General features: G+C 37.5%; 1 protein-coding gene across 1 annotated transcript in view; it reads left to right on the top strand.

The window, feature by feature from the left end:
• GDAP2 (ganglioside induced differentiation associated protein 2) overlaps nt 1-20,327 on the top strand; it is a 71,741-nt gene that overhangs the window by 1,866 nt on the left and 49,548 nt on the right. Inside the window, exons 2-3 of the mRNA XM_036849178.1 lie at nt 7,169-7,411; nt 8,841-8,980. Of these exons, the coding sequence (XP_036705073.1) occupies nt 7,236-7,411; nt 8,841-8,980 (316 nt within the window). The 5' untranslated portion in view covers nt 7,169-7,235. The remainder of the gene's footprint in view (nt 1-7,168; nt 7,412-8,840; nt 8,981-20,327) is intronic.

Raw genomic sequence — 20,327 nt, 5'->3', positions numbered from 1 at the left:
TTGCTCAATGTATTAATTTTATAATTGAAACATAGTAAAGTTCTTTTTCTTTTTTTTGGATTCAAAACTTTAACAATAAGTTGTGCCAGTAGAAGCGTTTCACAGGCAATGATATATCAATAAATAATAGTTAAATTGAGTTCCTGAGAAAGAACCTACCACGTGACGTCTGTCAGAGCGTAAATAACAACACGGCATTACTGCAAAACTAGAGAAACACTGACAGTCACGACACAGCACAGCAGACCCAGAATCTGCCACTCACACACATGTAAACCAGTACACAGGAATTATCTTCTTCAGTTTAGACATCGACAGACGAAACACAGTAAAGTTCTTTTAATATGAAGGTGGTACCACTAACTCACCATTAGAGCATGTGTTTGGCTGGTTTTGAATGATGGTGTTAAATTTGACCTGGGCTGTTGACACAACTTAGAAATCTTTTTGTTATACTGTATTTATTGTTGACATATTTGACTTCTTCCATTTGTTTTTCCATCTAAGTAACTTTCTAAAAAGAAAAAGTCATTCTTTCTATTTGCATAGAATGATTCTTAATATAATAGATTTGGTGTTGGGATAGGGGTATTGTGCAGAAATATTTAAGTACCTTGAAGTTTAAAATATTGAAATACGAAGACATAAAGACATAAAGAATGGTAAACCTATAATTTATACAAAAACAGTGAAATAGAGCTGGTAATGAATGCAGATCAAAAGCATGGACCAGCTCTCTTTGTACTTTTATCCAGGCCTATCTAATCAACGTAAGCATTTTGAAAAATAAGAAAACAGATTTAAAGTTCTTTTCTCTTTTAAATGATATCATTTTCTGTTTATTCAGACAAAAAATCAGATTTTTTTGAGACAGTGATCCAAGACGTTCTGCCTGATTCTGCCCTGTCTTGAACAATAAAAGTCTAATCCCTCTAACCAATCCAATTAATCATATAAAGCACTATTTGGAGGACTTCTTAAACTAGAAGATGACAAGATTTTGAGAAAAAAAAAGATGAGCTATAGTGTAATAAGAACTGTTATATACTCATTATGAATTTGAATTGTAAAAGGTACATAGTGGATTCTCTTTATCCTCATCTAGGGAGGTACTGATGATAACCCTTAAGATAGTATGGCTAAGGAAATAGATCTGATTCTGCAACCTTCTGTTTGTTACATGTAAACTTTGAGATCCTGGGACGTAAATGTCTTGCTTCAGGAGTGTTTTTACTAAGGTTTTGTGTTTGCTTATGAACCTGTTCAAAATACAGAACTGATCAATTGATTTTCAGTGGAAAGTCCTGTTCCTCTTTAATGTTATCCAAAATTCTGACTAAAGCTGTAGATTATTGTAGCCTTCCCCTCCTCCTTTCCTTACCTGAGCACTCTGTATTCTATCACTGGGATTCCTAATTTGAGTCTGGGAAACCCCTCAGATTTTTTTCCAGACCTGTGCTTGTATGAGCTCATGTAGTCACAATTTGGGTGATGAAAGGGTTTTTATATTTCATGTAATTCTCCAAGGGGTCTGTGACTCCAAGAATGTTAAGAACCACTGTTGCTTAAGGATCAGGGATCAGATTTTCCTGCCTAGCTTGGCTTTGCTGCTCCATTTGCTTTATTGCCAAGGTGTGTGTGTTGGGGGAGGGGGAGATTTAAATCTCTTTGATGACAAAAATACATTTCTGCTTAGAGTTGGAGCTGAAAAAGAATTCATTGTTAAATGCCATGACACTTTCATATAATGCCATTAAATTTTGCTCTACAATAAGAGCTCTGAACATTACCTATTACTCATTCAACACTCAGTATCTTGTGTGTCACAATGACTTTTAAGATCTTGGAAGAAGATCCAACAAACTATACTGACAAGACGTGGTTGGACATATAGGAGAACCACCAGAGTGTACTGTCAAAGAAGATAATAGAGTTTCAGGGAGGGAATAATCAATAGTGGTTGCAGCTAAAATTTGATTAGCTCTTGGACTTGACATTTGGAGAATTATTGTTGACCTTGAAAAAGCAGCTTTAGTATTGCTATAGAGATGGAAGCAGAATTGCAGTGGGTTGAATAAATGGAGGGAAAGGAAGTAGAGCTGCGAAACAGATTACTCTTAAAGTTAAATGGTGAAAAGAGGAGTTTGTTGGTATTCTGAAGAAATGGGGTAGGGAAAAAATTTGAGAGTAGGAGACTCAGGGGAAGGAGAGATCAGATGTAGTGAAGGAATACTTGATGTCATTACATTCTCTTAGAGGAAAGCTAGTCAGGTGCAGTAAAATGCTTAAATGAAGGTGATTTGGCAGGCTTAAAAGTGTGGAATATACCCGAAAATCACTTGGAAGTTGGAAAGAGTGAATGAAGATAGAGACATTTTGAGTTGGAGAGAAATTAAGATAATTTGAACAATGACTTCTCTTTTCTCAGAGCATCAGGAAAAGACGGAAGGCAATGTGATATGATGTAATGGAAATGGCACGGGTTTTAGTGCCAGCTGGTCTTTGATTTGGATCTCAAGGTACCACTTACTAGTTCTGTTACCTTGAGCTGGTAATTGAACCTCTGGGTCTTGGTGCCCTCACTGTAAAATAAGTGTTATAATACCTACTTTGCAGGATTATTGTAAGGATTAGAAAGCATATTTGTAACATATCTAATACCCTGTGGTTCACTGTAACTTCCACAGTTGGCTTTCTTTTGTTCCTTTAGTGTCTTAGGTTCTTTCCTGCCTTAAGGCGCTCAGGTGTACCCTTTCCGCAGCCTGTAAAACTCTTCTACTTTTGGTCTCAACTCTCACTGTCTGCAAGAGACATTCTCTGCCTCTTCAATTTAAGTAGCCCCTTCTTTGTTGTAGGACACTTATCACAGATTTTAACTGTATGTATTTCTACGTATTTATATCTTTGTGTGATTTTTGTGGGGCTATCTCTTCCATTAGACAGAGACTCAGCACTTAACAGTGCTTGAATGAATGAATGCCTGGGACATAATAGGCAAATAAGCATTTATTACCTCACAGTTTTTATGGGTCAGGAATTCAAAAGTTGCTTAGTCGTGTGGTTCTGGCTCAGGGTTTCTCATGAGGTTGTGGTCAAGATGTCAGCTGGCGCTGGAGGATCCAAGGTGATTCATTCCTATGTCTGGAAGTGCATGCTGGTTGTTGGCAGGAACTCTCAGTTTCTTCCCACAGGGGCCTTTCCATGAGCTGCATGAGTGTCCCCATGTCACGAGAGCTCACTTCCCCAGAGCAAGCAGTCCAAGAGAGCATGGCAGAAGCCACAATATCTTTTATGATCCATCCTTGGAAGTCACACGCTGTCATTTCTGCAATATCCAGTTGGGTACACTGGCCCGCCTTATTCAGTATGGGAGGCATCTACACAAGGGCATTAATATCAGGAGGCAGGTATCATTGAAGGACATCTTGGAGGCTGTCTATCACAGATGCTGTGTGGAATAGCATAGAGTCATCCAAGAATGACTCAAAACAATTTTCTGTTAGTGTTGATGGAGGGCCAAGCTAACATAGGAAACCAGGTATTTGTTTTGACAGCAGAGAGGATAACTTCTGATTTTTTTTTTTTTTCCCCTACTGGCACAGGAGCAGATCAGAGAAAACAGATGTAGGGTTGATCTAGGTGTTAGGGATTAACAAGTCATTACAAGGGCAGACATTGAGATAAATAAGAGTGTATCTTAATTCACCAATTTGTTTTTGGTTTATCTGATGCTCGTTAGAGGGTCTTTGACAGTGAGTGTCTTGGTCTTTGCCACACATGAAAACATCTCTTTATCTCAACAGTGGTGCAGGTGACTTTCACATTGGCTCTGAGAAAGTTATAACATAACATTCATTGTGCCTTGCTTGGTGCCAGGTGCTCTGCTATGCAGTTTTTTTTAAAGATTCTTTTGATATGGACCATTTTTTTAAAGTCTTTATTGAATTTGTTACAATATTGCTTCTATTTTATGTATTTTTGGATTTTTAGCCGAGAGGCATGTGGGATCTTAACTCCCCAACCAGGGATCAAACCTGCACCCCCTGCATTGGAAGGCAGAGTCTTAACCACTGGACTGCCAGGGAAGTCCCTGCTGTGCAATTTTAATACAGATTATATCATTTAATTCTCACAATAACCATAGTAGTACATTACTCCTATTTTAGAAATAAGAAAACTCTGGTTTAGAGTCAAGGATAATATGACTATTAGGTGGTAGGTCCTCAACCCAAACTCAGGCCTTCCGATAACAGAGCCCAAGCTTTTACCATTCTGCTTCTGCCTCAAAGTGTAATTGCATATGGAAATATTTACCTTAAAATACTAAAGAAACTGGATTCAAAATTGTACGTACCTTATGATTTTACCTATCACAGAAAAAGGTAGGAACTACTTTTTGGTATCTTTCAAATGTTCTGTAAGTGAGTATTACTTAGAATTGGAAAGAAAAGTTATTTTAAAGAAGTAGTTTTGTCCTGTAATTTGACATTCAAGTTTGCAAAATGAAAACTAAGTTTGTTTTTAATGGAATTTTTAATATTATGGTTAAGAAATTTCAGCATGAGTCGTCACCAAAAACCTGTGGATAATTTTTTGAAATTATGAATTTCTGCAGGGTGTCATTCCATTGAGCTCAAGGCAGTTCAGCCATAGACAGTGACTGTAGCCTTCACTTGTACTCTGTTCAGCTTGTCCAGTTCCAGGCTGAATACTTGTGAACAGATCAACAGGACTTGTGGTTGCCTCTAGTTTCAAAGGCCAATTGGAGGGACTAAACACCAACTTCTAGATTAAATTAGTTTCTTTATTTCAAAATAATATCAAAGGAGTACTTAGTAACAAATAAGAATAATCCTCGGATACAGTTTTATCCTGGTATCATCTACAAGGCCTTTCTGAAATTGTTATATAAATGAGCACATTTCCTAGCACACAGTGTTGGTGCAGGAATTAGAATATTGTGTCAAATCCATGGTTCATTCCAATTAGTATCCCATGTCTCTCAGCAAGAAACAGCAAGAAATTAGGTATAGAAAGGCATGCTTTTTCTCCTTGAGTCTTAACAAACATTAGGATCATACAGAAAAGCTTCTCAGGAAGTTCACATACCAGCTGTCATTCCCTAATCATCTCTCTGCTCTCATGTATGTTCAGTGTTACCAGCGATCTCCAATTTAACAAACCGACTAATTAGTTCTTAGTCCTTACTCAACCTTTCAGTAGCATTTAACCCTAGATGATCCCTCTTGAGCATTCTGTCTAAAATTACTTCCTTCACTTGGCTTTTAGGGTACCACACTTTCCAGATCTTCCTTCCATTCTTATCAATGCTTTTCTCTCTCTTTTTTTTTTTTAACTTTTCGTCTTTCCAGCCTCTAAATTTGGCCTTAGAACTGAGTCCTTGGATCTATTCTCTATTTGCATTTTCTCTCTTGGTGGTCTTAAATACCATCCATATGCTGAGACTTCCAAATTTACATCTTTAGCCTGACCTCTCCTCTGGGCTCTAGCCTCATGTAGCCAGCCAACTGCATGTTTGATATACATACTTGGGCATATAATGGGCATCTCAAACTAACATGTGCAAAACATAAGGAAAAAAGTACCTTGATTATTACTCCACCTGCAACCTACTCCAGTCTTTTCCTTCTCTATAAGTAGCATTACCATCTATTTAATTGCTCAAGCAGGAAATCTAGGAGTAACCTTTGATTCTGTTCTTTTCCCTCACCCCCTCAGGTGCATTTAGAAAGTCTTGTTGACCCTACCTTCAAAATTCATTCCAATTCTAATCATTCCTCACCACCTTCATCACCATCACCTAGATTGCTCCAGTCGTTTTCTACTGGTCTCTGCGTTTACTCTCGCCCCCACTCAGTTTCACTGTAGCTAGAGTAATCTTTTCAAATATTTATATTAAGTCATTATCCTTATAGGGACCCTCTAATAGCTCGCCCTCATTTACATTAAGATCTAAACTTCTCACCATGGCTTACAAACTAGATCATCTGGCCTTTCCTTGGCTCACCAGCCTCATCACCTGCTACTCATTACCTAGCTCGCTGTACTCTAGCCAAACCAGCCTCTGCGCTCTTCTGGAATAGACCAAGCTCTTCCCTGCCCTTTTGGCCTTTGTACTTGCCATTCCCTCTGCCTGACGCACCCTCCAGAGCTTCACATGGCTTGCTCTCTCACTTTATTTAGCTCTCTACTCAGATATAACCTTTTTCTTATAATACTCACTGCCTCCAGTCGTTCTATTAGATACCTGCTTGCTTGTTTGTTTATCGTTTTTCATCTGCTTTCAAGGAAGCATCAGCTCTCTAAGGGTAGGGACTTGCTCTGTCTTATTCACCATATCCCCAGTGACTAGAACAATACCTGACACATATAGGTGCTTATAAAGATTTACTGAATGAACGAATCTACCATTCGTTTACTGAATGAACGAATCTAGCTATTTACTGAAATAGCTATCTGACTTATTGCCAAATGAAGTATCATGTTAAATTTCCCATGAGTTTCTGTGGTACTTGACACTATGTGTCTTCCTATCACCCTTCTCTTCTAATTCTACATTTCTGGACAACCAACCTTATACCACATCAGTGTCTCATATACTATAGTCTATAAATTGTCAAATCCTGTTAATTTTTCCTTTGTATATTGCCTCACAAATCTATGCCTTCCTCTCCATCTGTTTCTCTACATAGTTCAGACCTTTATCTCTTACTACCTGATTGCAGTAACCTCCCTGCTTCTCGTCCTCCGTATTAGACTGAACTTTGTAAGTTGTACATAGTATTTATCTTTGTATCTCTTGCAGCACCTGACACTCCCCCTACCCCGCCAATAGCAGACACTCAATGAATGTTGAATGAATAGTCCTGTGTTTCTGGAAAGTAGAATTGATGGGCCATGTGATTATTTAAATGACTGTAATTCTTTGAAAATAATTTGTGTTTAAATAATCCCTCTTTCTTCCTGTTTTAAAAAAGCTGTAGTAATTCATTGTTGTACGTTTGATTTTTTAATGGACTGTTTAAGTGACTATAATCACACAGTGTACTATTGGAGCATTTCACAGCAGAGTTTTGTTTTTTACTCTAATAGAAGTAAAGTAATACTTGTGCTTCTCTATTAAAATGCTTCTTTCTTTTCTCTTAAGCTAAAGTCTACAGTGAATATTGAACTGCTGAGGAATTTGGGAAAAGACAAGCTGAAGTTCCCATTCCATGGATCCCTTGGGTGCACCTTCCCAGTTTGTGGATGTGGATACACTACCAAGCTGGGGCAATTCTTGTGAAGAACAATTAACTACTTCTGATACTGCAGCTGAAACATATCAGGAAGAGACTATTAGATCACCTTTTCTTTACAATAAGAATATCAATGGAAAAGTGGTTCTCTGGTAATTCCTTGTTTAAATCATATCATGATATAATAATACTTTCTCATAATTTCTTCTAGATTCTTTTTTTCATAATTTTTTCTAGATTCTTTTTAGTGAACCCTTGCATTATTGAAATATTACTTTGCATACACATTTACAGCTTTATTGACACATAATTAACATACAATAAACTGCATATATTTAGAGTGTACAGTTTGGTAAATTTTGACATGTATACACCCATGAACCCATCACCAGAATCAAGATAGGGAATATATTTATCACCCCAGAAGTTTTTTTGTGTCCCTTGGTAATCCCTCTCTCCTGCCCCTCCGTGCCTCAACATCCCCAAGCAATCATTCATCTTTCTGTCACTATGGATTAGTATGCATTTTCTAGAGCTTTATATAAATGGAATCGTGTACTCTTTTTTTAGTCTGACCTCTTTCATTCAGCACAATTATTTGAAAGTTCGTCCATGTTGTTGCATGTAGTAGTAGTAGTACATTTCTGTTTTTAAAAAAAGCTTTAGAGATGTAATTCATATACCATACAAATGCACTAGTTTAAATTGTACAAGTCAGTGGTTTTTAGTATATTCACAAAATTGTGCAACCGTCACCAGAGTCAATTTTAGAACATTTTCATCACCCCAAAGTCCTGTTCCCATTAGCTGTCACTCCCCATCTCACACACATCTCTTACGTAAGAAGCAAAGGAATGACGTGATGGTTTTGTGAGTTTCAGGGTTGTAGCACTTGCATCCAAGATCTATCTGAGATGCTATATTAGCGTTTCTGAGTCAGGAACAACTTTTTTTTTACTACTGTTTAAGCTTGTGTGCTAGTATATGCCCCCGCCCCCAACTCTCTGCTCTAGCCAACCACTAATCTACTTTCTATCTCTATAGATTTGCCTATTCTGGACATTTCGTATAAATGGAATCAATTGTGACTTAGCATAATGTTCTTAAGATTCATCTGTGTTGTAGTATGAATCAGTACTTTATTCCTTTTTATGGCCAAGTAATATTCCACTGCATGGGTATACCACATTCAGTTTATCAGTTCATTAGTTGATAGATATTTGGGTTGTTTCCACTTTTTGGCTATTATGAATAATGTTGCTGTGTTTTAACTCTTTAAACCACCTACTTTCAGCTCTGTAAGACTCTGTTACAATGTAAGAGGAATATGAAAGAAGCAAAGGAATGACATGATGGTTTTGTGGGTTTCAGGGTTATAGCAGTTGCGTTCAAGATCTAGCTGAGATGCCATATTAGCCTTTCCGAATCAGGAACAACTTTTTACTATTGCTTAAGCCTGTGAACTGGTAAAACCAATGTTGTGAAGGGAGTGAAGATAGAATGTTTTGAAACAATTAGAAACTAGCTTTCTTATCTGCCTCCTCTTCCCCACACTTGCTCTTATTTATTTATTTTCCTCAGGAAAGGAGATGTGGCATTACTAAACTGTACAGCTATTGTGAATACCAGCAATGAAAGCCTTACTGATAAGAATCCTGTGTCAGAAAGTATCTTCATGCTGGCAGGGCCTGATTTGAAGGAGGACCTCCAGAAACTTAGAGGTGAGTGAATTTTCTTAGGTATGTTAGTGCTTAGGAAACATTTATTTTGATGTTTGAAGAAGTATGTTTTGCATGTAAGTGAGAAACTAAGTAGATGTGGCTCTTTTGTTGTTGTTAAAACTAAATAAATGCAGCCTTTGAAAAACCTACAATGTGTTAGAAGCTGAGTGCTGAGACTTTACTTGGTAAAACCCCTCTGTTGTGTTCCTGAATTTTAAAATGACAGTCATCCTAGCCAGTTAGATTTTTGGTAACATTTTCTTGGCTGTATAATGTCTTGCACTGATAAGCCTTATAAAACAACTATTCTTTGTCTAAACTGAAAATTTTTTATTGAGTTTTGATATTGGCAGAGAATTTTTTTATATACCTCCTGGACATAGAGTGTCACACTTCTGAAATGAAATTGACTTACTGGTAAAAACCAAGTGCGTTCTGGGTTAATTCTTACTTGCTTTCTTTTTTTTTTTAAACCAGAACATTCTTCTTCTGGGAATATTTCTTTGGAATTGGAGACAGGAGGAGTCCTGTTTGTTCAGAATCTTGTTTACCTTATTTGCATTTATTTTCTTAAATTACCAACTTCGCAACTTTTTGTTATTATTATTTGTGTGCAAAGGGAATATTGTGAAATTCAATTATCCCATTTTATAAAAAATATTTTTGAAATACAGCAATTTTTCTTAAAATGTAAATAGCAAATCCCACCTATATAAAAAAAATCTTCATTTCTTAGACTTCTACAATTGGTTTCTAACCTAATAAAGATATTAGAATTTGAACAGGATCATTTATAATGCTGACCATGAAAGAAGAGATGAAGAGAGAAGAATTGTATTATCTGATCAACAAACTGAACTTTGTGAGGATAGGTGTGGGAAAAAGCCCTCAGTTTAACTAAAAATGTGATGCCATGAAAAATATGTAGAAATTATAATATGTATTAGAGATAATACTGAGAAGTTCTTTGATATAAGTAACAGAGAAACTGGTCTGGAAAAATTCCTAATGAGCGCGCGCTCACTTACACCTTAGATCTGGACTTATGAATTAAAAAAATATAAAATTTAAGTATACAAAATAAAAACTCAATTTTTAGCAGCATGTGTTTGGAGGGTCTCCAAGCTGGGGTTCATATTATAACTCTGTCCTTTACTAACTGTGTTACTTAGGACCAGTTACTTCACCTCTGAGCCTGAGTTTCCTTATCTCTAAAATGGGGATGATTATAGTGCCTACCTCAGTTCCTGACATATAACAAGAGCTCAATGAGTATTTGAGGATGGAAAAAATTAACTTCATGAAGAATAAATTAAATAATGGACATTAAGTGCTAGGCACATCCTCAGTGTTCAGTGTTATTGCTGGTGCTAGTTACACACCTCAGTTGTATTGCTTAATGAACCAGTGCCAACCTGAAGAGAGATTATTAAGGATGCACTGTACTTAATTCTGTTCTCTTTTTACATGCTTAATAACAACTTAGTAAATGATTACAAAGTATGACTTACCAAATTTGTAGATGATAAAAAGCTGGGAGGATTTACAGGAGATGTTGGATGATAGACTAAAGATTTTTAAACATCCGAACCGACTGGAAGTATGAGCCAAAGAAATGAAAAAATCAACAGGGATGAATATAAAAGTCTTGCAGTAAGTTGAAAACATTAATTACCCAAGTTCAGGATGGGGAAGCCCAGTCTGACAACACTTTTTATATAAGAATTTGCTGTCTCAGTAAAACGGCATTATCATCTCCTCCATTTTTCATGCAAAAAAACTTTAGGGTTAACACTTTCCTCTTCCTTATTCCCCACATAAAGTCTGTCATCAAGCCCTAAATAGATCTTGAATCTCTCTGTATTACCACCACCTCCAGCCTAGCCTGTGCTGCATCATCCCCTGCCTGGACTACAGCCATTGCCTCCCTCCCAGTTGGTCTCCTACAACCATTCTTTACTTGAATCTGTTTTCCACACGTAGTAAGTATTTGCTTTTTAAACTGTAAATCTCTTCTTATTACTCCCCTGCTTCAAACCATTTAGTGGCCTCTCATTACACTTTAAGTCCTAACTCCTTAAACTGGTCTCCAAGTTCTTGCAAGGTCTCACTCACTTACTTCCAGGTCCCCTTTTACCTTCCTCAATGTACTTGAACCAGACTGATCTCTCATTGCCATGTCATCCAGCTCCTTTTCAATTTTGCATGTGCTGTTGTTCTTTCTCTCAATTCTTAACTCTTAATCTTAAGTCTTTGCTTATATCTCTTCCTCAAAGCGCTATTTCCTTTTGCTTCAGAATCGCTCATGGTGTATGCTCCCAACCTGTGGTACTTCTCTTTGGTGCTCTTAACACAATTGTAATTTTGTAAATTGTTTATATAATTATTATGTCCCCATTAAACTTTAAACTCCTTGAGGACAGGAACCGTATGTCTTACTGGCCTCCATATTCCCAGTACCAAGTATAGTAAAGGCATCCTTTCAGTAGCTGAGAAATGAATAAATAGAAGTTCCCTGGGATTTTAACTGACTAGACTCTGAGGTGATAATGCATCGCTACTGAAAACACTAACAGTATCAGATGCATCATTACACAACATCACAAGTGAAGGTTTGTAATCAGCTTAAAATAAACTGTTATATTTATAAGATGTTTAATGTAAACCTCATGGTAACCACAAAGAATAAAACCTATCATAGATACAAAAAAGATAAAGAGAAAGGAGTTAAAGCATACCAGTTTTAAAAAAAAAATTAAAGTAAGACAGCAAGAGAGGAATAAAGGATAAAAGACTTAAAAAAAAACCTCAGAAAACAATTAACAAAATGACAGTAATTACCTATTAATAATTATTTTAAATGCAAAAGGACTAAATTCTCCAACGAAAAGACACAGAGTGGATGAAGGATAAAAAAAAGAAAAGAAAAACAAATCCAACAATATGCTGCCTACAAGAGACTCACTTTAGCTTTAATGACACATACAGGCTGAAAGTGAAGGGATTATAAAAGATATTCCATGTAAATGGAAACCAAAAGAGAGTAGGAATGGCTATACTTACATCAGATAAAATAGACTTTCAGTCAGAATTGGTCACAAGAGACAGAGGTCACTATATGGTCCAGGGGTCAATTCATCAAGGGAATATAACAATTGTAAATATGTGTGCACCCAACATTGGAGCACCTAAGTATTTAAGGCAAATACTAATAGAACTGAATGGAGAAATAGATGGCAATACAGTAATAATTAGGGACCTCAGTACCCCACTTTAAATATTGGATAGATCATCCAGACAGAAAATTAATAAGGAAACAGAAGGCCTGAATACCACTATGGTCCAAATGAACCTAAGACATATACAGAATATTCCATCCAACAGCGCCAGAATATACATTCTTCTCAAGCATACATGAGACATTCTCCAGTATAAATCATATTGGGCCAGAAAGCAAATCTTATCAAATTTAAGAAGACTGAGATCATGTCAGGAATCTTTTCTAACCACAATCGTGTGAAACTAGAAATCAATAACAAAAAGAAAATGAAAAAAATCACAAATATGTGGAAATTTAACAATATGCTCCTGAAAAACCATTGGATCAAAGAAGAAATCAAAAGGGAAATCAGAAATTATCTTGAGACAATGAAAAGGAAAATACAACATGCCAAACTTATGGGATGTAAAAAAAAATTTTTTTAAACCAGTTCTAAGAGAAATTTATATCACTAAATGACTACATTAAGAGAAAAGAACAGCTCAAACAACCTAATTTTAAACCTCAAGGAGTTAGAAAATAAAGATCAGTCTAAGCCTATAGTTAGCAGAGGGAAGGAAATAGTAAATATTAGAGCAGAAATTAAAGAAATAGAAACTAGAAAGACAATAGGAAAAAAGCAACAAAAAAAGTTGGCTTTTAAAAAAGAGAGACAAATGTTTAGCTAGACTAACCAAGGGGAAAAAAAGGACTCAAAATTCTAAATGAAAGTGGAGATATTACAGCTAACACCATAGAAAGACAAAAGATTATAAGAGACTACTATGAACAATTATTTGCCAACATATTGGATAACCTAGAAGAAACAGATAACTTCCTAGCAAACATGCAACCTAACAAGACTGAACCATGATGGAACAGAAAATCTGAACAGACGGAAGGAGTAAGGAGACTGAATCAACAATCAAAGACTTCCCAACAAAAATAAGCCCACAACCTGATGGCTTCCCTGGTGAATTCTACCATACATATACATATAGAGAAGAATTAATACCAATTCTTCTCAGTTTCTTCTGTGAAAAAGTTGAAGAGGAGTGAACACTTCCAAATTCATTTTACAGGGACAGCACTACCCCGATACCAAAGCCAGATAAGGACGCTACAAGAAGAGAGATTCAAGATGGCGGAGGAGTAAGTGGGCATGGAGTTCATCTCTCTCTATGGATGCATCAGGAATACATCTGTAGATGCAACAATTCTCACAGAACACTGGCTGAAAACTAGCAGAAGACCTTGGACACCGGAACGGACTATAAAGATCCCTGCATAACTGGTAGGACGGAAAAAAAAAGAGAGAAGGAGAAGGAGAGGAATTAGGACAGGACCTGCACTCTGGGTCGGGGGAGCTGAAGCAGAGGAGAGATGCCCGAATTTGGGGAAACCCCCTCTCCGACGGGGAAATCGATTGGGACAGAAGGGCAGCATTTGAGGCTGTCAGAAGAAGGTGAAGTGGCCAGTCTCTGGCAGACGGGGCAGAGTGAGAAATACACAGATGGTCCATACCTCAGCCCTATGTGCCCCGGACTGGGATGTGTATTCACAGGTGTGCAAGGGGGCTGGGAGCTGGCACATGGGGATTGGAGAACAGGCCCAGAGAGAACTGCTGTTGGTTGTGAGGAGACAGACTGAAGGGACGGGAGGGAGGAAATCTGCAGCAGGGAATGCCTGTGGAGGAAGACTGGACTGCCATGGAAGCAGGGCGCTATTGCTGAGTCACAAGAGGGGGGAGGAGCCACCATTGTAACTTCTCTCTCCCCACATGCCAGTGCCTGCTGACGACAATAAAAGAAGCCCACTCAAGGCTGGCTCTGTGCGCTGGCTGCTGAGCAATAAAAAAAGCCCCATCAGAGCTGGCCCTCACATGCTGGCTGCAGGGCAAAAAATAAGGGGAAAAAAAAGCCCTCTCAGGGCTGGCCCTTGCACGCCTGCTGCCGGGTGCCAGAAAAACCCTGGCTAAGGCTGGCCCTCATGTGCCTTATGCCGGGCACCAGAAAAAGCCCTCACTAGGGCCATATCTCTTGTGCCTGTGGCTGCCAGCTTCCCTGTGCATTTGGGGCTGTCGGGGCTCCCACGATCCAAGCAGTCATACCACCTCTGCACCCGGTCCTCATGGGGGCAGACCCTAGAGCTCCAAGGCAACCTCAGGACCAGACTCCTGTGGGTGGACCACACGCAGAGGTGGGGATAAAACCAGAGCTGAACCCCAGGGACGGGGTGACTAAGGAAGATCAAAAATCCTTCCATCAGCTGTACAAGCTGCAGATTAAATCCCTCCGATCAGCTAGGTAGATCCTGCGTCTAAGGAATGTCTGAGTAGACAATGAGTGTTCCCACAAATGAAAATGGTCTAGCTCTGGCAGCTGTGGACATTGAGGGCAGCACATGCAGGAATTGGGCCAGATCAGAGTCTGAGTGGTGCCCACAGGGCCCACAGAAGGTCTAGAGACCAGCCCAGAGGCAGAGGAGAGCCTCTTGGGGAGGCGGAGGTGGGCTGTGGCTCACGGCGTGTGCAAGGACACTTACAGCAGAGATGCCAGGGACACATAATTATTGCTATTAATTTTATTATGTTTTGATTCATTCTGTTCTTGGTTCTAGCTTTTTTTTGGTTTTAGGTTTTTTTTTTACTCTTTTGGGATCTCCATATTTTATAACATATTTTTACTTTCTATTTTTTTTATACATTTCTATTTTTACTTTGTTTTTCTTTTCTGTGTTCTTTTCCCTAATTTTTTTCCCTTTTCTTTAATATTATTTTCCTTTTTTTTAATATATATGTTTGTTTCTACTTTGCTTTTCTGTGGTCTGTGCTTTTTCCCTTTTTATTTTATTTTATTATTATTTTTTAATCATTTTTGTAAGTTCTGTTTCCTTGCTTTATTCTTCAGTGGTCACACGCTTTGGTTTTGTCTTTAGCTTATGTGTTTTTGTTAGTTTTAATCCTAATTGTTTGATTTCATTTTTGAGTTCTGTTTGTCTGGTTGTTCTCTTGCTTTTTGTTTTATTTGGCTCTGTTTTTGTTTCTTTTATGTGTGTGTGTGTGTTCCTTGTTTCTCTTTTTGTTTGATTTTGTTTTTACCATTTCTCCAGGGTTTTGTTTGTCTTTTTTTTCCTTAAATATACTTTCTACTTTTTTTTTTTTAATATTTGTTTCTACATTGCTTTTCTGTTGTTCTGTCTTCTTTCCCCTTTCTCTTTTTCTTTTTTTATATCATTTTTGTCAGTTCTGTTTCTTTGCTTCATTCTTCAGTTGGCACTCTGCTTTGGTTTTCTTTCTTGGTTTTTGTTAGCTTTCTTCTTAATTGTTTGATTTCATTCATTCTTGGGTTCTTTTGTTTGTCTGGTGGTTCTCTTGCTATTTGATTTATTTGGTTCTATTTTTCTTTCTTTTGTGTGTGTGTTACCTTGTTTCTGTTTCTGATTGTTTGATTTTACTTTATAGCATTTGTCTGGGGCTTTGTTAGTATTTTTTTTTAATCCCCTTTATTGCCAGGATGAGTGACTTGTGGGGTCTTGGTCCCTCGACCAGAAGTTGGGCCAGAGGCTCTGGAGTGGGAGCACTGAGTCCAGGATGCTGGAACACTACAGAATTCCCGGCCCCAAGGAAAATTAATCACTGAGAGATCTCACGGTAGCCTCCATCTGAATCCAAGACCCATCTCCACCCAACTGCCAGCAGCTCACAACAAACAACAAGCAAGACAGAAACACAAACCCACCCATCAGCACACAGACTACCTAAAGTCATACTAAGCTCACAGACACCCCAAAACACACCACCTGACCTAGCCCTGCTCATCAGAGGAAAAAAGACTCAGCTCCACCCACCAGAGCGCAGGCACCAGTCCCTCCTATCAGGAAACCTACACAAGACACTGGACCAACCTTAGCCACTGGGGGCAGAGAACAGAAGCAAGAGGAACTATGACCCTGCAGCCTAGGGAAAGGAGACCTCAAACACTGTAAATTAGGTAAAATGAGAAGACAGAGAAATATCTTACAGGTAAAGAAGCAAGGTAAAAACCCACAAGACCAAATAAATAAAGAGGAAATAGGCAAACTACCTGAAAAAGAATTGAGAGTAATCATAGTAAAGATGATCCACAATCTAGAAAATAGAATAGAGAAAATACAAGAAACGTTTAACTAGAACCTAGAAGAACTAAAGAGCAAACAAACAGTAACGAACAACACAAAAACTGAAATCAAAAATACTCTAGAAGGAATCAATAGCAGAATAACTGAGGCAGAAAAACGGAGAAGTGAGCTGGAAGATAGAATGATGGAGATAACTGCCACAGAGCAGAATAAAGAAAAAAGAATGAAAATGGAGGACAGTCTCAGAGACATCTGGGACAACATTAAGCATACCAACATTCGAATTATAGGTGTCCCAGAAGAAAAAAAAAGAAAGGGTCTGAGAAAATATTTGAAGAGATTAGAGTTGAAAACTTCCCCAGCATAGGAAAGGAAGTAGTCAATCAAGTCCAGGAAGCAGAGAGTCCCATACAGGATAAACCCAAGGAGAAACATGTCAAGACACATATTAATCAAACTAACAAAGATTAAACACACAAAAAAATATTAAAAGCATCAAGGGAAAAGCAACAAATAACATACAAGGGAATCCCCATAAGGTTAACAGCTGATCTTTCAGCAGAAACTCTACAGACCAGAAGGGAGTGGCAAGATATATTTATAGTAATGAAAGGGAAACACCTACAACCAAGATTACCCAGCAAGGATCTCATTCAGATTGAACGGATAAATTAAAACCTTTACAGACAAGCAAAAGTAAAGAGAATTCAGCACCACCAAACCAACTTTACAACAAATTCTAAAGGAACTTCTCTAGGCAGGAAATACAAGAGAAGGAAAAGACTTACAAAAACAAACCCAAAACAATTTAAAAAATGGAAATAGGAACATACATATTGATAATTACCTTAAATGTAAATGGATTAAATGCCCTAACCAAAAGACACAGACTGGCTGAATGGATACAAAAACAAGATCCATATATATGCTATCTACAAGAGACATACTTCACACCTAGGGACACATAAAGTGAGGGGATGGAAAAAGATACTCCATGCAAATGGAAATCAAAAGAGAGCTGGAGTAATAATACTCATACCAGACAAAATAGACTTTAAAATAAAGACTACTACAAGAGACCAGGAAGGACAAAGATCAAGGGATCAATCCAAGAAGAAGATATAACAATTGTAAATATCTATGCACCCAGCATAGGAGCACCTGAATCCATAAGGCAAATGATAACAGCCATAAAAGGGGAAATAACAGTAACACAGTAATAGGTGACTTTAACACCCCACTTACACCTATGGACACATCATCCAAACAGAAAATAAATAAGGAAACGCAAGCTTTAAATGACACATTAGACCAGATGGACTTAATTTGATATTTATAGGACATTCCATCCAAAACCAATAGAATACGCTTTCTTCTCAAGTGGACACAGAACATTCTCCAGGATAGATCACATCTTGGGTCACAAATCAAGCCTTGGTAAACTTAAGAATATTGAAATATCAAGCATCTTTTCCAACCACAATGCTGTGAGACTAGATATCAACTACAGGAAAAAAACTGTAAAAAATACAAACACATGGAGGCTAGACAATATGCTACTAGACAACCAAGAGATCACTGAAGAAGTCAAAGAGGAAATTAAAAAATACCTAGAAACAAATGACAATGAAAACACAATGACTCAAAACCTATGGGATGCAGCAAAAGCAGTTCTAAGAGGGAAATTTACAGCAATACAATCCTACCTCAAGAAACAAGAAAAATCTCAAATAAACAACTTAACCTTACACCTAAAGCAGTTAGACAAAGAAGAACAAAAAACCCCCAAATTTAGCAGAAGGAAAGAAATCATACAGATCAGATCAGAAATAACTGAAAAAGAAATGAAGGAAACAGTAGCAAAGATCAATGAAACTAAAAGCTGGTTCTTTGAGAAGATAAACAAAATTGATAAACCATTACCCAGACTCATCAGGAAAAAAAGGGAGAAGACTCAAATCAACAGAATTAGAAATGAAAAAGGAGAAGTAATAGTGACACTGCAGAAATACAAAGGATCATGAGAGACTACTACAATCAACTATATGCCAATAAAATGGACAACCTGGAAGAAATGGACAAATTCTTAGAAAAGTACAACCTTCCAAGACTGATCCAGGAAGAAATAGAAAACATGAACAGACCAATCACAAGCACTGAAATTGAAACTGTGATTAAAAATCTTCCAACAAACAAAAACCCAGATGGCTTCACAGGTGAATTCTATCAAACATGTAGAGAAGAGCTAACACCTATCCTTCTCAAACTCTTCCAAAATATAGCAGAGAGAGGAACACTCCCAAACTCATTCTACGAGGCCACCATCACCCTGATACCAAAACCAGACAAAGATGTCACAAAAAAAGAAAACTACAGGCCAATATCACTGATCAACATAAATGCAAAAATCCTCAACAAAATAATAGCAAACAGAATCCAGCAGCACATTAAAAGGAGCATACACCATGATCAAGTGGGGTTTATCCCGTGAATGGAAGGATTCTTCAGTATACACAAATCAATCAATGTGATACACTATATTAACAAACTGAAGGATAAAAACCGTAGGATAATCTCAGTAGATGCAGAAAAAGCTTTCGACAAAATTCAACACCCATTAATGATAAAACTCTCCAGAAAGTAGGCATAGAGGGAACCTACCTCAAAATAATAAAGGCCATATATGACAAACCCACAGCCAACATCATCCTCAGTGGTGAAAAACTTAAAGCATTTCCTCTAGATCAGGAACAAGACAAGGATGTCCACTCTCACCACTATTATTCAACATAGTTTTGGAAGTTTTAGCCAGAGCAATCAGAGAAGAAAAAGAAATAAAAGGAATACAAATTGGAAAAGAAGAAGTAGAACTGTCACTCTTTGCAGCTGACAGGATACTATACATAGAAAATCCTAAAGATGCTACCAGTTAACTACTAGAGCTAATCAATGAATTTGGTAAAGTAGCAGGATACAAAATTAATGCACAGAAATCGCTTGCATTCCTATACACTAACAATGAAAAATCAGAAAGAGAAATCAAAGAAACACTCCCATTTACTATTGCAACAAAAAGAATAAAATACCTAGGAATAAACCTACCTAAAGCGACAGACCTGTATGCAGAAAACTATAAGACACTGATGAAAGAAATCAAAGACAATACAAACAGATGGAAAGGTATACCACGTTCTTGGACTGGAAGAATCAACATTGTGAAAATGACTATACTACCCAAAGCAATCTACAGATTCAATGCAATCCCTATCAAATTACCAATGACATTTTTCACAGAACTAGAACAAAAAGTTTTACAATTTGCATAGAAACACAAAAGACCCTGAATAGCCAAAGCAATCTTGAGGAAGAAAAATGGAGCTGGAGGAATCAGGCTCCCTGTCTTCAGACTATACTACAAAGCTACTGTAATCAAGACAGTATGGTACTGGTACAAAAACAGAAATATAGATCAATGGAACAGGATGGAAAGCCCAAAGAGAAACCCACGCACATCTGGCCACCTTATCGTTGACAAAGGAGGCAAGAATATACAATGGAGAAAAGACAGCCTCTTCAATAAGTGGTGCTTGGAAAACTGGACAGCTACATGTAAAAGAATGAAATTAGAACAATTCCTAACACCATACACAAAAATAAACTCAAAATTGATTGAAGACCTAAATGTAAGGCCAGGCACTATAAAACTCTTAGAGGAAAACATAGGCACAACACCCTTTGACATAAATCACAGCAAGGTTTTTTTTTGACCCCCCCCCCCAGCGTAATGGAAATAAAATAAAAAATAAACAAATGGGACCTAAGGAAACTTAAAAGCTTTTGCACAGCAAAGGAAACCATAAACAAGACGAAAAGACAGCCCTCAGAATGGAAGAAAATATTTGCAAACGAAGCAACTGACAAAGGGTTAATCTCCAAAATATACAAGCAGCTCATGCAGCTCAATATCAA

The sequence above is a fragment of the Balaenoptera musculus genome, chromosome 1 (genome assembly GCF_009873245.2).
Source record: "Balaenoptera musculus isolate JJ_BM4_2016_0621 chromosome 1, mBalMus1.pri.v3, whole genome shotgun sequence".
NCBI lineage: Eukaryota > Metazoa > Chordata > Mammalia > Artiodactyla > Balaenopteridae > Balaenoptera > Balaenoptera musculus.
The sequence above is the reverse complement of the archived record's forward strand: the minus strand, read 5'-3'. Positions and strand labels throughout refer to the sequence as shown.